Source organism: Panulirus ornatus, chromosome 25, assembly GCF_036320965.1.
Source record: "Panulirus ornatus isolate Po-2019 chromosome 25, ASM3632096v1, whole genome shotgun sequence".
Taxonomy (NCBI): Eukaryota; Metazoa; Arthropoda; class Malacostraca; order Decapoda; family Palinuridae; genus Panulirus; species Panulirus ornatus.
This window is the reverse complement of record NC_092248.1, coordinates 12,032,923-12,049,348: the sequence shown is the minus strand read 5'-3', so window position 1 is coordinate 12,049,348 and position 16,426 is coordinate 12,032,923. Positions and strand designations below refer to the sequence as shown.

Genomic DNA, 16,426 nt, shown 5'->3' with positions numbered 1-16,426 from the left:
CGCGGGAGACAGCGACAAAGTATGAAAAAAAAAAAAAATATATATATATATATATATATATATATATATATATATATTATCCCTGGGGATAGGGGATTAAGAATACTTCCCACGTATTCCCTGCATGTCGTAGAAGGCGACTAAAAGGGGAGGGAGCGGGGGGCTGGAAATCCTCCCCTCTCATTTTTTTTTTAATTTTCCAAAAGAAGGAACAGAGAATTGGGCCAGGTGAGGGTATTCCCTCAAAGGCCCAGTCCTCTGTTCTTAATGCTACCTCGCTAATGCGGGAAATGGCGAATAGTTTAAAAGAAGAAAGAAAAATATATATATATATATATATATATATATATATATATATATATATATATATATATATATATATATATATATATATTTATTTATATTTATTATACTTTGTCGCTGTCTCCCGCGTTTGCGAGGTAGCGCAAGGAAACAGACGAAAGAAATGGCCCAACCCCCCCCCCCCATACACATGTATATACATACGTCCACACACGCAAATATACACACCTACACAGCTTTCCATGGTTTACCCCAGACGCTTCACATGCCTTGATTCAATCCACTGACAGCACGTCAACCCCGGTATACCACATCGCTCCAATTTACTCTATTCCTTGCCCTCCTTTCACCCTCCTGCATGTTCAGGCCCCGATCACACAAAATCTTTTTCACTCCATCTTTCCACCTCCAATTTGGTCTCCCTCTTCTCCTCGTTCCCTCCACCTCCGACACATATATCCTCTTGGTCAATCTTTCCTCACTCATTCTCTCCATGTGCCCAAACCACTTCAAAACACCCTCTTCTGCTCTCTCAACCACGCTCTTTTTATTTCCACACATCTCTCTCACCCTTACGTTACTCACTCGATCAAACCACCTCACACCACACATTGTCCTCAAACATCTCATTTCCAGCACATCCATCCTCCTGCGCACAACTCTATCCATAGCCCACCCCTCGCAACCATACAACATTGTTGGAACCACTATTCCTTCAAACATACCCATTTTTGCTTTCCGAGATAATGTTCTCGACTTCCACACATTCTTCAAGGCCCCCAGAATTTTCGCCCCCTCCCCCACCCTATGATCCACTTCCGCTTCCATGGTTCCATCCGCTGCCAGATCCACTCCCAGATATCTAAAACACTTCACTTCCTCCAGTTTTTCTCCATTCAAACTCACCTCCCAATTGACTTGACCCTCAACCCTACTATACCTAATAACCTTGCTGTTTTTCACATTTACTCTTATATATATGGGCTATGGATAGAGTTGTGCGAAGGAGGGTGGATGTGCTGGAAATGAGATGTTTGAGGACAATATGTGGTGTGAGGTGGTTTGATCGAGTAAGTAATGTAAGGGTAAGAGAGATGTGTGGAAATAAAAAGAGCGTGGTTGAGAAAGCAGAAGAGGGTGTTTTGAAATGGTTTGGGCACATGGAGAGAATGAGTGAGGAAAGATTGACCAAGAGGATATATGTGTCAGGGGTGGAGGGAACGAGGAGAAGTGGGAGACCAAATTGGAGGTGGAAAGACGGAGTGAAAAAGATTTTGTGTGATCTGGGCCTGAACATGCAGGAGGGTGAAAGGCGGGCAAGGAATAGAGTGAATTGGATCGATGTGGTATACCGGAGCCGACGTGCTGTCAATGGATTGAATCAGGGCATGTGAAGCGTCTGGGATAAACCATGAAAAGTTCTGTGGGGCCTGGATGTGGAAAGGGAGCTGTGGTTTCGGGCATTATTGCATGATAGCTAGAGACTGAGTGTGAACGAATGGGGCCTTTGTTGTCTTTTCCTAGCGCTACCTCGCACACATGAGGGGGTAGGGGGATGTTATTCCATGTGTGGCGAGGTGGTGATGGGAATGAATAAGGGCAGACAGTGTGAATTGTGTGCATGTGTATATATGTATGTGTCTGTGTGTGTATATGTATGTGTACATTGAGATGTATGGGTTTGTATATTTGCGTGTGTGGACTTTTATGTATATACATGTGTATGGCGGTGGGTTGGGCCATTTCTGTTGTGTTTCCTTGCGCTACCTCACAAACGCGGGAGACAGCGACAAAGCAAAATAAAAAAATAAAAAATATTATATATATATATATGTACATACATATTATATATTTTTATTTTGCTTTGTCGCTGTCTCCCACGTTTGCGAGGTAGCACAAGGAAACCGACGAAAGAAATGGCCCAACCCACCCACATACACATGTATATACATACATGTCCACACACACAAATATACATACCCATACATCTCAATGTACACATATATATATACACACAGAATACATATATACACAAGCACACAATTCACACTGTCTGCCTTTATTCATTCCCTTCACCACCTCGCCACACATGGAATAACATCCCCCTCCCCCCTCATGCATGCGAGGTAGCGCTAGGGAAAGACAACAAAGGCCCCATTTGTTCACACTCAGTCTAGCTGTCATTTAATAATGCCCAAAACCACAGCTCCCTTTCCACATCCAGGCCCCACAGAACTTTCCATGGTTTACCCCAGACGCTTCACATGCCCTGATTCAATCCATTGACAGCACATCGACCCCGGTATACCACATCGATCCAATTCACTCTGTTCCTTGCCCGCCTTTCACCCTCCTGCATGTTCAGGCCCTGATCACACAAAATCTTTTTCACTCCATGTTTCCACCTCCAACTTGGTCTCCCACTTCTCCTCGTTCCCTCCACCTCCGACACATATATCCTCTTGGTCAATCTTTCCTCACTCATTCTCTCCATGTGCCCAAACCATTTCAAAATACCCTCTTCTGCTCTCACAACCACGCTCTTCTTATTTCCACACATCTCTCCTACCCTTACATTACTTACTCGATCAAACCACCTCACCACATATTGTCCTCAAACAACTCATTTCCATATTTATATTTATTTTTATTTATTATACTTTGTCGCTGTCTCCCACGTTAGCACAAGGAAACAGACGAAAGAATGGCCCAACCCCCCACATACACATGTATATACGTACACGTCCACACATGCACATATACATACCTATACATCTCAACGTATACATATATATACACACACACAGACATATACATATATACACATGTATATAATTCATACTGTCTGCCCTTATTCATTCCCGTCGCCACCCTGCCACACATGAAATGACAACCCCCTCCCCCCGCATGTGCTCGAGGTAGCGCTAGGAAAAGACAACAAAGGCCACATTCGTTCACACTCAGTCTCTAGCTGTCATGTATAATGCACCGAAACCACAGCTCCCTTTCTACATCCAGGCCCCACAAAACTTTCCAGTGTCAAGAACAGGTGACTGAGCTTAAGAGGAAAAAATCCTTGAATGGCTCCCTTCTATGTTCCTTCTTTTGGAAAGTAAAACAGGGGAGGAGGATTTCCAGCCCCCCTGCTCTTACCCCTTTTAGTTGCCTCCCATGACATGCAGGGTGTACAGAGGGAGAATTCTTTCTTCCATACCTCAGGGATAATATGTAGTACTTCCCACATATTCTCTGTGTGTCATAGAGCATTAAATAAACTGTTTAAGAAATATACATATAAAGTAAACATTGAAATAGGTAAATATTAATATGATAAAATACAAAAAATAACAGAAAACTGCACTTTACCTTATACTGGCTGCTAAAGGCTTCAGAAGTCAGAGTTGCTAGAGGGAGCATATGCTGGAGAGGCAATGTTGTGTGGGTTATGCCTACAAAGGGTATAGGTAAAGCCTAAACATGGAGATCAGTGTTTCTCACTTTTAGTAACTGGCTACATATTGTACCCAATGAGGGTGGAGGTGCTGCTACTGTGGAAAGTAAAGAAGCTCAAAATTGGGAAAAGTATTGTTTCAGCACCTCAAGGAATACTGTTACTTTTAGTTTTTGACAATTTTGGAGCTTCTCTGCCTCTGGGAACACTGCACTGGAGTTGCCCTCTGCCAGTGACCTGTCAAGGGTGGGGCACAAAAGGCTAAGAAGCAGCACTGGAGTCTATCAGTCATGCTGAGTATTTAAAGAAATGAGCAGTTGAGGGTGATGGTGTTTAATGTGAATGGGATGACTGGTAAGAGTAATAGGAGGGAGATTGTGGAGAGGCATAAAAGTTAAAGTGCAGGAGACTGAAGGTAAATGCAAGTAAAAGTAAAGTAATGGTGTTTGAAAGGAAATGGAGTGAAAACATAAATTTTGTAAAACCATATAGATTGAAAAAAGAAAGTGTACTAAATTGTGCTGTGGATGTGAAGGGAAAACTGGAAAAAGTAAGGTAATTTAAGTATACAGGATAGAGCAGTACATGGTAAAAGAGTCACTGGGTCCCTTAATAGAATAATGAAGGGCAGAGGTGTAAGTATGGTAGTGAAGAGAGGATTAAGGGACAGCATCGTCCTCCCACCCCTAACCTATGCAACCTAAACCTGGACGTGGAATGAAGCACAGAGGTCATGAATCCAGGCCATGGAAATGAGCTATTTGAGAAGAGCCTGTGGTGTGACTAGATGGAATGAAGAAAGAAATGAAAGGGTGTAGGAGAGATGTGGTATGGCAAGGAATGTAAAGGGAGTGAACTTTTGAGTGGTAGAATGGGTGAAACGTAAGACTTTAAGGCGGTTTGGGCATGTGGAAAGAATGCAAGAATGGAAGTGTACAAGGAAAGTGTATGATAGTACAATAAAAAGTGGTTAGTGTGAGTAGTACAAGACTGGGAGTTTACAAGGAGAGTGTATGATAGTACAATTAAAGGGGGTTAGTGTGAGTGGAAGACCACCTGAGACATGGGCAAATAAGGTGAGGAATACTGGAGGGAGAAAAACAGAGGAAGAACATGTGGAATGGTGTATGCGAGGAAGGCATGCAAGGACAGGGATAAGTGAAGACTCTTTTGCTGTGGCCACCCCTCGATGGAAGTTCCTGGATGGAACAGGCATCAGAGAGATAGATATAAAAATTAAATAAAGAATCACATAGATTTAAAATAATTTCACTCATAAAACTAAAATAAATTCAGTAAATGGCTAAGTAAATACATTTATATATAAAAATGAAATAAGAAAATTACTTTGAAAACTAAAACTACCCATTTTCCTGAGTAAAGCTATAGCCTGACCGAGTCTCTTTTTAAGTTGCTACTATCCAAGCAACTTACAATTTGGCATCATCCTCAAACATGAAAAGGGACCAGGCATAACAATAGCCCCAACAGTGAGACCCACAATGCAAAACCTTTTCACAAAGATGCTTCTGACATGCATCATTAATGCCTTACCACTTAATCCACCAAAGTTCTTGTCTTATAACTTCCTGAAAATCCAATTTTTTTTTACTAACCTCTTGTAGGGAGCAGTTATGAAATCCTTCTGGTGGTCCAAGAGTTCACAGTCTTCCCAAACTTTTTTTTACTTTCTCATGCAAGTGTTCACTTCACCATAGAAATCCATGCTGCCTCTCACTTGGTTCACCTTTGCCAGTATTCATCAATGCGTGTCAGTAATATATACACTTATTATTTATGTTTGCTTCTCAACAGTATTCCACTGCCATGGCCAGTGGGAATCAGAGGGTGTCACATATGTGGTGGCATCTCCCATGTCACGGGCCTCTGGAGCTCCACGCCGTGTCTGTTTTGCCTACAGTGTGGCTTCTTCCCCTGGCAATGCCAACACCCCTGCTCATACCCTCACTCTCACTGCCCGTCATGACACTTGTATCCAACGACAGCATGATGCCCACATCGCCCTCAATGCCACACTTGCAGGTATGCCACATTGCCTGAACTGTTTAGGATACCAAGTAACAGGTTTTAAAATCAGAATATTATAGTTTTTCAAAAAACTACTGTCATAGTTTTAGAATGAGCCTTTGAAAAGAGAAAGTAAACAACCTGAGGAAAAGCATTTTCTCCATAAAGATAATCTCTTCACAAGCATACTAAAATCATTTTATGTGGTATTTCTCACATGGAAAAAGTTACATAAGATTCTCCTATAGATGTATAATAGGTGACTTTGTTCATACTGATAATATGAATAAAAGCAGAGGAATAAGTAAGATATGCAATTTCTTTACAATATGTGTCATATTATTTGCATTTCTTGTTACAGGGCAATGTATGGAGGTTTCCAACCTTGGCGCTAGCAGTAGCAAGAGACTAACAGCTAGTCTGTTACACCTTACTCTCCTCCTCCTCTTCGTGCCAGCCACAATATCCACATTGTAGTTTTGGATGAATTGGGCTAGTGTTTAGTTGTGTGCATGTGCTTGAGTGAATGTCTACATGCATGCATGTACAGGGTGTAGAAGAATACTCTGGTGTTTGAAAGTTGGAAAGTATGAGCATCATTTGAAGGTCCACCAGCCACTCATTGGTTAGTAGGTCGAGTGACTCCAGGTTGAGGTGCTGAGGGGCTTGGTGTCCTCTGCTCTTAGGACCTGAAAAAAGACCTATTACTTAAGAGTATTTAGTTTCCTATTCCTGACATAAAAAAGACAGATACCAACCCCATCACCCAGAGTGTTATATCCAGAGGAGGCTGGCAGGTTGTCACTCAGTAGATTAAATGATCAATTATGAACATTACTTTGATGAACCTCTTAAAATCAGGTGTTACGAGAGTAAATTTCTCCCTGTCCAAATGTTATCTTTTATATCGTTCACCAAGTGATAAGCAGTACATGTAAATTCCAAATGAGAATTGATATATCTTATGCTACCAATGAGAGAGTTCTACAATGTGTTGTCCGGCCACTCTATAAAAATCTGTGACCCGCTAGTCTTCCCTGGTGACTCTCAGAAGTATCTGTGAGATGGGGGTCACTATTGCTTCAGCCCCTAATCCTTCCCCCCAATCCCTAACACAGGTTGACAGTAACTGCATACAAAGAGTTACTGCTACCATTTTTTTCTTAGCTTTGTATTCTTTTCCTATATTCCCTCAGAATGTTTGTGTTTTGTTTATGCTGAGAATGAACTTGCAAGATATTTTGTGTCCTCTCTCCTCCTTAAATGTTAATTACTTATTGCCTGGCCCTCTTTAGTTCATAAACATCTCTGTATGATGGTTCTTTCAACTTGTGATGACTGGAGAAAGAGTACATTGTATTTCTTTAATGCTTTAGCTTTATAAATATATATATACATATAAATATATATACTTTGATAACTGTATGAAGACCCACCTTTATTTTTGGTGGAAAACGTGTTGTGATATTTGTTTAATGTATGTACACAAGAAACAGATGAAAGTCTGTTTTATCTGAGACACTTTGTATGTGACAGACAGCTTTGCTACCAAATGAGTGTATCAAGACTTTATTGTGATGAGTGGTGACAGACAGGCCTTAAGCCAAGGGTGGGGGCACGATGGACACATGCCTGAGGACTTCATGTCTGCATGCCCACATACTAGACAAATATGATCACTCTGGGTCAATATTTTGGGGCATATCTTGGGACCTAATAACCAAACATCCACTTAAGAGATATCAATGAGCAAGGTGTTAGAGGAAATCTTTAAAGGAAGTACAACTACAGTACATCATAGGATGCCCTTAGTGGCCCCTGGATGAGCAGGTGTTCATCCAGGCTAAAGTAGTACTGCAGGAAGTAATGGTAAAGTAACTTAAGTACTTTAGCAGCCCTTGGATGAGTGAATGTTCTCAGACTGGCTCAAGTAGTGTTCCAGGTCTTGGCGGTGTTAGAGTAGTTACTGCCTGTGTGGCCCCACCCTTTGCTATCTGTAAAGGCCTGCAGTTGTCCACATTTATGTCTTTTGACCATCATTTAGGCACCTTCCTCGTGCTTGGAGCCATCATGTCACAAATTCAAGAAGGTTAAAGTTTGATTAGAGGAGTAGATGAAAGTGTTTTCTGTATGAGAATAATTTTCAAAGTCCAGCTGACCTAGTGCTCCAAGGGTGATGATGGTTGCCAATAGAATATTTTTCCCTATAATTTAACCATTGTGATATTGTATGGGAATGGCATACTAGTCGATTTTTTTATGATTTCTCCTTCATATTTATTAATACAAAAACTAGTTTTTTTCAGAAAAGTAGGAAATGTGTTGTTGATGTGATAACAGCCAGTGTGTAAAGTGACTACAAGGGAGACTAGCATGTGTGTGTAGTTATGCTGCCACACCCAAACCATTCACACTCTCTACAGTCTATCAAAAAAAAAAAAAAAAAAAAAAAAAGGTGACAAGCTGAAATTTTAAGAATTCTTCAGATTTTCCCCTAGATGAAATATATATATATATATATATATATATATATATATATATAGTCCTATGAGTCCATGGGAAAAATGAAACACGATAAGTTCCTAAGTGCACTTTCGTGTGATAATCACATCATCGGGGAGACACGAGAGAAATATAACAGTCAGGTGATATACAACGGAGACATAGCTAGGACGCCATTTGGTAAACATACATGTTTACCAAATGGCGTCCTAGCTACGTCTCTTCGTTGTATATCTACTGACTGTTATATTTCTCTCTTGAGTCTCCCCTGATTATGTGATTACTACACGAAAGTGCACTTGGGAACTTATCGTGTTTCATTTTCCCTGTGGACTCATAGGAATATACTTGATCACGTGAAAAATTGTGATCCTTTCCAATATATATATACGTATATATATATATATATATATATATATATATATATATATATATATATATATATATATATATATACCTTTCACTGATACAGCCCCAGGACTGATTTTACAGGGTTCCTACAGCTTCAAAGCTATACTACAATCAGTAGCAGGGGAATGATAGACTAACCAAAAAAGAATGTTTACACCTGCACAAAAGACTTTAATCACTGTTTAACTCAAAATAGACACAAGTCCAGCTCACAACCTCCAATCCCCTTGAATAGACACTTACTCGTGAACAAAACACCAACTGTTCTAGGCATCACATATGACACACACGACATTCATTCCCCACAATAATAAGATCACTACAAAAGCAACAAACTAACTGCACTCAGAACACTTGCTGACATCAGAAGTGGACAAGGAAATGAATCCCTTAACATCCTTTACAAACAATCTGTCCGCTCCTTTTTAATTCATATCTCATCTGCCTGATCTGCTCTCTCAAAAGCAGATATAACAGAGCTGCAAACCACACAGAATGGTGCATTCATAATGATCCACAGGCTACTTAGTAACCACAACCATTCAACACCTACACAGTGATACGACAACCTTCACAATATAACCTCTATCTCTACAAGCTTTGCCCATCTCTACAAGCTTTGCCCTCAATTCTATGCAAAAAATGCTAGACCCTTCCCACCCCAACCATTACCAAACTAACCATTAACCCCCAAACGGAAATCTAAAGCTTACCTGTGCCTCACATTTCAGCGACATTACTCACAAATCCCCACACACCCAACCAATATAACAATGATGAAACATATTAACTGAAATAACCTGACAAGCACTAAATGGGCACTCTCCCTACTCAGTCTTAAACTCCAACCCATCAGACATGTACCCAACAGAAGCCAAAGTCCCCAGACAAACATAATTCACACTTTTCTTTCTATACCCTGGATATCACCCATCCCTTCAACAATTCAAATACCATTTCAGTATATCCCAAGACCCTTCATCTTTACTGTGTAAATACCATAGTGAAAATACCAAATACTAACTCATCAGTTACCATGCATTCTCTGCACATTTATACACACAACATCACTACCCTTTATGACCTGTGTACCCAGCTTCTTAAGTGCTGCAGAAGCCTCTTAAGGAGCTCGAGGAGACTGACTCTTGGGGCAGGAAGTATATATATATATATATATATATATATATATATATATATATATATATATACTATTTGTCATTTCCCGCACCAGCGAGGCAGCGTTAAGAACAGAGGACTGAGGCATTCAAGGAAATCTTCACTTGGCCCCCTTCTCTGTTCCTTCTTTTGGAAAATTAAAAACGAGAGGAGGATTTCCGGCCCCCACTCCCTCCCCTTTTAGTTGCCTTCTACGACACACAGGGAATACCTGGGAAGTATCCTTTCTCCCCTATCCCCAGGGATAATATATATATATATATATATATATATATATATATGGAGTGGTAAACTTGCAATTATCCAAGACATCTTGGACAATTGCATGTTTACCAAATGGCATCCTAGCTTCGTCTCTTCGTTGTATATCAACTGACTGTTGTATTTCTCTTTTGTGTCTCCCCTGACGATGTGATTATTACACGAAAGTGCACTTGGGAACTTATTGTGTTTCATTTTCTCTGTGAACTCTTAGGAATATATATATATATATATATATATATATATGGAAGCGGAAGTGGATCATAGGGTGGGGGAGGGGGCGAAAATTTTGGGAGCCTTGAAAAATGTGTGGAAGTCGAGAACATTATCTCGGAAAGCAAAAATGGGTATGTTTGAGGGAATAGTGGTTCCAACAATGTTGTATGGTTGCGAGGCGTGGGCTATGGATAGAGATGTGCGCAGGAGGATGGATGTGCTGGAAATGAGATGTTTGAGGACAATGTGTGGTGTGAGGTGGTTTGATCGAGTAAGTAACGTAAGGGTAAGAGAGATGTGTGGAAATAAAATGAGCGTGGTTGAGAGAGCAGAAGAGGGTGTTTTGAAATGGTTTGGGCACATGGAGAGAATGAGTGAGGAGAGATTGACCAAGAGGATATATGTGTCGGAGGTGGAGGGAACGAGGAGAAGAGGGAGACCAAATTGGAGGTGGAAAGATGGAGTGAAAAAGATTTTGTGTGATCGGGGCCTGAACATGCAGGAGGGTGAAAGGAGGGCAAGAAATAGAGTGAATTGGAGTCATGTGGTATACAGGGGTTGACGTGCTGTCAGTGGATTGAAGCAAGGCATGTGAAGCGTCTGGGGTAAACCATGGAAAGCTGTGTAGGTATGTATATTTGCGTGTGTGGACGTGTGTATGTACATGTGTATGGGGGGGGGGGGTTGGGCCATTTCTTTCGTCTGTTTCCTTGCGCTACCTCGCAAACGCGGGAGACAGCGACAAAGTATAAAAAAAAAAAAAAAAAAAAAAAAAAAAAAAAAAATATATATATATATATATATATATATATATATATATATATATATATATACATATATATATATATATATCCCTGGGGATAGGGGAGAAAGAATACTTCCCACGTATTCCCTGCGTGTCGTAGAAGGCGACTAAAAGGGAAGGGAGTGGGTGGCTGGAAATCCTCCCCTCTCTTTTTTTTTTTTATTTTCCAAAAGAAGGAACAGAGAAGGGGCCAGGTGAAGATATTCCCTCAAAACCCAGTCCTCTGTTCTTAACGCTACCTCGCTATCGCGGGAAATGGCGAATAGTATAAAAAAAAAAAAAATATATATATATATATATATATATATATATATATATATATATATATGGGAGAAAGAATGCTTCCCACATATTCCCTGTGTGTCGTAGAAGGCGACTAAAAGGGGAGGGAGTGGGGAGGCTGGAAATCCTCCCTTACCATATATATTTTTCCCCTCTAAAGCTCAGTCATGTGTTCTTGATGTTACCTCACTGATGTGGGAAATGGCAATTATGTACCAAGAAAAAAAAATAATATACATACATACTTCATGCCCCAGAAGTCTCTTCTATCTTTATAAGGTTCCTGCAGCACTCAAGGAACTGGCAACATCCACAGGTTGAGGACCAGAGGTCATTAAATGTTATGATGTTGTGTGTGTCTACATGCAGAAAGTGCAGGACAACTAAGGAATAAATACCCAGTGTCTTCTTTATGGTGTTGCAACATGGGCATTAAGGATCTTGTGATATGCTGAAATGATCTCTGTTGTCCTGAGTGAAGATAGGAAAGTGTGAATCATGTTTGTCTAGAGAGTATGGCTTCTGACAGGTGTATTTCTCGAGGGTTTGAGTTCAAGACTTTGTTGGGAAGACAGTCAGTGCTTATCAAGTTATTTCAGTATGTGTGTGTGTTTTGTCAATGTTGTATTTATTGGGGAAGCAGGGATCTATGAGTATAGGTTACTAAAAAGTGAGGCATAGGTAAGCATTTTATATCTACTTTGGGGATAGTTAGTTATGAAGGGTTTGGGTAGGAGAGGTCTGGTGCTGCTACATATGTGTATGTATATATACTACAAACTTATCTTACCGGAATCATCCCGTAAGTGGTTACACAACAGGCGAGAGGTAACCTTTTCATTCCAAAGGAGTCTGTTAATTCCCTGTTCTTGCTTGAAGTGCAGCCTTGAATGTGCTAGAGCTCCATAAAAGGGGTCCTAGGAGTGTTGTAATGGTTAGTTACCAAAATGGTAGTAGGATGTAGGTATGAGCACAGTTCACTTCACAGCATCTTGCTCTGGGTGCCTTACACTTGACCCTCTGATGAAAAAGATAATTATCAATTCTTGCCTATGAAATGATATAAAGTACCTGCATCTTCAACTACATTAAGGTGAGAGAATAATCCACACTTGTGAGGCTGTAGAAGACCCAGTAACTCTAGTAAGTGCAATTTTCCCAGGATGGTGCATCTCTAGGAAATACACAGTCTTACTTTCTGGGTTCAAAAAACTAAACAGTGTGTAATGGAGGACTCAAAGGTAATTATTGAGAATGTCTTAGGTAGGGTCTGGAGGCCCTCCAATTTACTGGTGACCTCCAGCATGAGTTTTTCTTCTGCTCACAAGAATATGTTCTTTGTTTTCAACAGCCTAAGAAGCCTTAGCTTAGTTAGAGAAAGAAAAAAGGATTTTGAGATGTATAAAATTGGGCTTGTACATATTACATGTAGGTACGATATTCTTTCTAATGTTCTGCTCGCTGCACAGTATGGCCTCATGTGCCTGTTCTCGAAGTGTTAACCTGCCCTAGTTTACCATGTATTTAGCAAAGATAATTATCCCATTCCCAGTATTTTGGTTTGCTTGGGTTTACACTTGTTTTGAGTTCCTCAGTAGACAAGTTGAAACTAACTGACTATGGCAAGGGTGCCCTACACCCTGCTTTGCGGCAACCTTGTCTACGTCAATTATCTATATTTTGTTGGATTTTGTACATTTTCCTTATTGCAGAGTTGTTAATGTGTTTAAGATGTAAACATCCTTACATGTTTTGAGATTGTTTGATACAAATTTATGTACCGGTACCATTGAAGGATTTATATTATCTATTTTTGGCACATACTTAATGAACACAAGATCAAAATCAGAATGTAGGAATAAAGGGAAATATTTGTACGGTATTCTTACTGGAGGAATCTTAGTTACTCCTCTAACAATGTATATTGTATTATGTATATGTAGCAAGGCCACCACGAATGGGAATCAGCGGACTGTTAGACATCGAAGTCATATTTAGCATGTAGATTGTTTATGCTAGGTCCGTACAGTAAGAAGTTCGTTGTCCTTGGCGATGAAAGCCATTTTTCATTTGCAAATAGCACTGAGTAATTTTCTGGGATTATCCACAATTCAAAAATTTCATAGACAGTAACATAAATTACAGCTTTTTCCGGTGTTTAATGGTAAAAAGATTAATCCACAAAGAATTTGAGAAATGGCTATTAACGTCATAAGACCTACCCAATCATTCCACTTTGCCCGAAACTCATTCGTGGTTGCCATATGTACAGGGATGATCTATTTTGGTCCCGTCAGTCCTGGATAAACAGTTCAGGCCAACTGCCCACGTATTACTGTGCCCTCTCCTCACATGTCCCCTTCCCTTAACCTTTTTCCCCCTGTAATCCTCTCTCCCACATTACCCTCACCCTCCTGTAGGTTAGCATCAGCCTACAAGTAGAATCACATGACTAGTTTCTAAGGTTCATTATCTAGTCTTTACAAGAAAGATGTTAAACCTTATGCTAGATGTGACTTTCACTAGCATGGCTGTGCAAGCTGGGCTCTAATGTAGTCTGTAGTGTATTTAAAGACATTTTATGCTGGAATTTCATAGTGAAATTTTATTTTGATAATGACTATTTTCATTAAAAAGCTGATATGAAAAGTAACCTCAACCATGCCACAAATATCCCTGAACCCACCCACCTCTAGGGACAGGTGAAGAGACGGCTCCTTCACTGTAATCACAAAAGTATATGATTATAAGAAATTGGGCTAAATACACAAAGTTAAGCTTGATTGGTGTTTCATTCTACCCTTGTTCATGAAGACTATTCTTAGACATTAGAATTTCACCTGGTTTTGAATTGCAAAGGTATGAAAGTTTTATTAACTCTGTGCCAGGTACACCTTCAACAGTAAAGCCCTCATGATAAGATTCACCTTCAGTAACAAGATACATCAAACAACAGGTAAACCTTCAACTGTTAAACCCACATTAGCAAGTTTAATGTCATTTACAAGATATCTCAAACTACAGGTAAATATCAAGTTAAGCCTTTATAAAGGAATATTAAACAACTTGTAGATGATCAACAGTCAGACCGTAATTAGTGGCTGTGCCCTCAGTAACAGATACATCACAACCATCTACATATACCACCAACACATAAAGTAATGCAAAATATATTTGCCCACATGAACTTATTCTTGGATGTCTACAAAAAAAATTTCAAAGACAACCCTATGTACTGGCAAATAATACCAGGCATATTCTATTTTATAATATTTCCTAGCATCATTAAATCTCGGCAAAATTAACTAAATCTTTTGGTATTAATAAATAGCATCTATCATAACAACAAACACAATCAATCATTCATATTCCCATTTACATGGGGTTAAGCAGGTACATGCATGCACCTTTTGATCTTTTGATGCAAAAGAGACAAAAGTGTAGAAAAAAAAGGGATCTAGGGGAACTAATTTCCTGCTCTCCAATCTCTAAATGAAATGAGTAAGGTTTATATGTATGTAAATTAAAAAAGAAATATCCTTAAACTTGCCCTCCTTTATATTTTGAAATACAGAATGAAGTTTTGATATATTCTTACCTGCTTTCCTTTGGCAGTGTCACTAAACAAGATAAGAAAGCTACCAAGTATGACTAGATGGGAGAAGAATTATCATATACTTACATATTCCTATCTTCTGCTACCTGTTAAATTCAAAACTTTCTTGAATTTGATATTAGAATACAGTTAAATACTCAATATTTCTGAAAAAGGACTCATTTATTAAATCAAAATGAAATATGTTACACAACAATTCTATGTCAACATTTACTTACAGAGAATGGAAGGCAGAAATAATAACAAAACCTCACATGAAGCATGTGGTGTGTTTATTGCCCAAAAATACAAGGGCCTGAGGAAGTAAGGTAGCATGATGAACTAGGATGAACAAACATGCAGAAGCAACAAGGATTAGATGCTATGAAGTAACTGGTGTATTGTGTTATCTGAAAGTGTTTGTCGAGTGGAATAGCTACAACAGCCACAAATGACCTCAATTCAAATTCAATTACACATTTTAAAATTACATTTGTATCTTTTGGACACTTATGGTCATTCATGCTCCAGAGATATTAAGAGAAAATCAACATGCATACATTTGATTTTTCCTTCAGGAGCAAAGCTGAGTTCCACTAGACTCTCCCTGCTCAAGGTCACACAGCAATAGCCATCTCTGAGAGATTGTATCATTCAGACAGTCTCACCAATGAAATCATAAATCCAAAGGATTTCAGATCCCCTTCCACCAAAAGTAGCACAGCTGTGGGCTTCAAGAGCCTCTGGAAAGAGATCTTTGGTAATACCAGGGCTTTATAGAGAAACTGGTCCCTGAATGATTATTTATATTTTCTTATTTATCATACTTTGTTGCTGTCTCCCACATTAGCCAGGAAGCGCAAGGAAACAGACGAAAGAATGGTCCAACCCACCCACATATACATGTACATACAGTGCAGCCTTGAATGTCCACACACACACATATACATACCTATACATCTCAACATATACATATACATACACACACAGACATATATACATATGTACATAATTCATACTGTCTGCCCTTATTCATTCCTGTCGCCACCCCGCCACACATGAACTGACAACCCCCTTCCCCCGCATGTGCACGAGGTAGCACTAGGAAAAGACAACAAAGGCCACATTCGTTCACATTCAGTCTCTAGCTTTCATGTATAATGCATCGAAACCACAGCTCCCTTTCCACATCCAGGCCCCACCAAACTTTCCATGGTTTACCCCAGACGCTTCACATGCCCTGGTTCAATCCACTGACAGCACGTCAACCCCGGTACACCACATCGTTCCAATTCACTCTTATTCCTTGCACGCCTTTCACCCTCCTACATGTTCTGGCCCCGATCACTCAAAATCTTTTTCACTCAATCTTTCCACCTCCAATTTGGTCTCCCAC

General features: G+C 39.8%; 1 protein-coding gene and 1 long non-coding RNA gene across 11 annotated transcripts in view; one reads left to right on the top strand and one right to left on the bottom strand.

Annotated features, from left to right (window-relative positions):
* LOC139757272 (uncharacterized) overlaps positions 1-9,469 on the top strand; it is a 565,387-nt gene extending 555,918 nt beyond the window's left edge. For all 8 annotated transcript variants that reach the window (XM_071677613.1, XM_071677618.1, XM_071677617.1 and 5 more), the window contains 2 exons: positions 5,570-5,797; positions 6,144-9,469. In XM_071677613.1, coding sequence (XP_071533714.1) covers positions 5,570-5,797; positions 6,144-6,259 — 344 coding nt within the window. In that variant the 3' untranslated portion in view covers positions 6,260-9,469. The remainder of the gene's footprint in view (positions 1-5,569; positions 5,798-6,143) is intronic.
* The window catches only part of LOC139757273 (uncharacterized), a 40,248-nt gene that overhangs the window by 8,935 nt on the left and 14,887 nt on the right, over positions 1-16,426 (bottom strand). For 2 of the 3 annotated variants that reach the window (XR_011714562.1, XR_011714561.1), the window contains exons 3-4: positions 12,226-12,455; positions 5,371-5,816 (exon numbers count right to left, since the gene is read on the bottom strand). This is a non-coding gene — a long non-coding RNA (uncharacterized lncRNA). Of the gene's footprint in view, positions 1-3,669; positions 3,992-5,370; positions 5,817-12,225; positions 12,456-16,426 lie in introns of all 3 variants that reach the window. The other variant, XR_011714560.1, reaches the window with a different exon arrangement.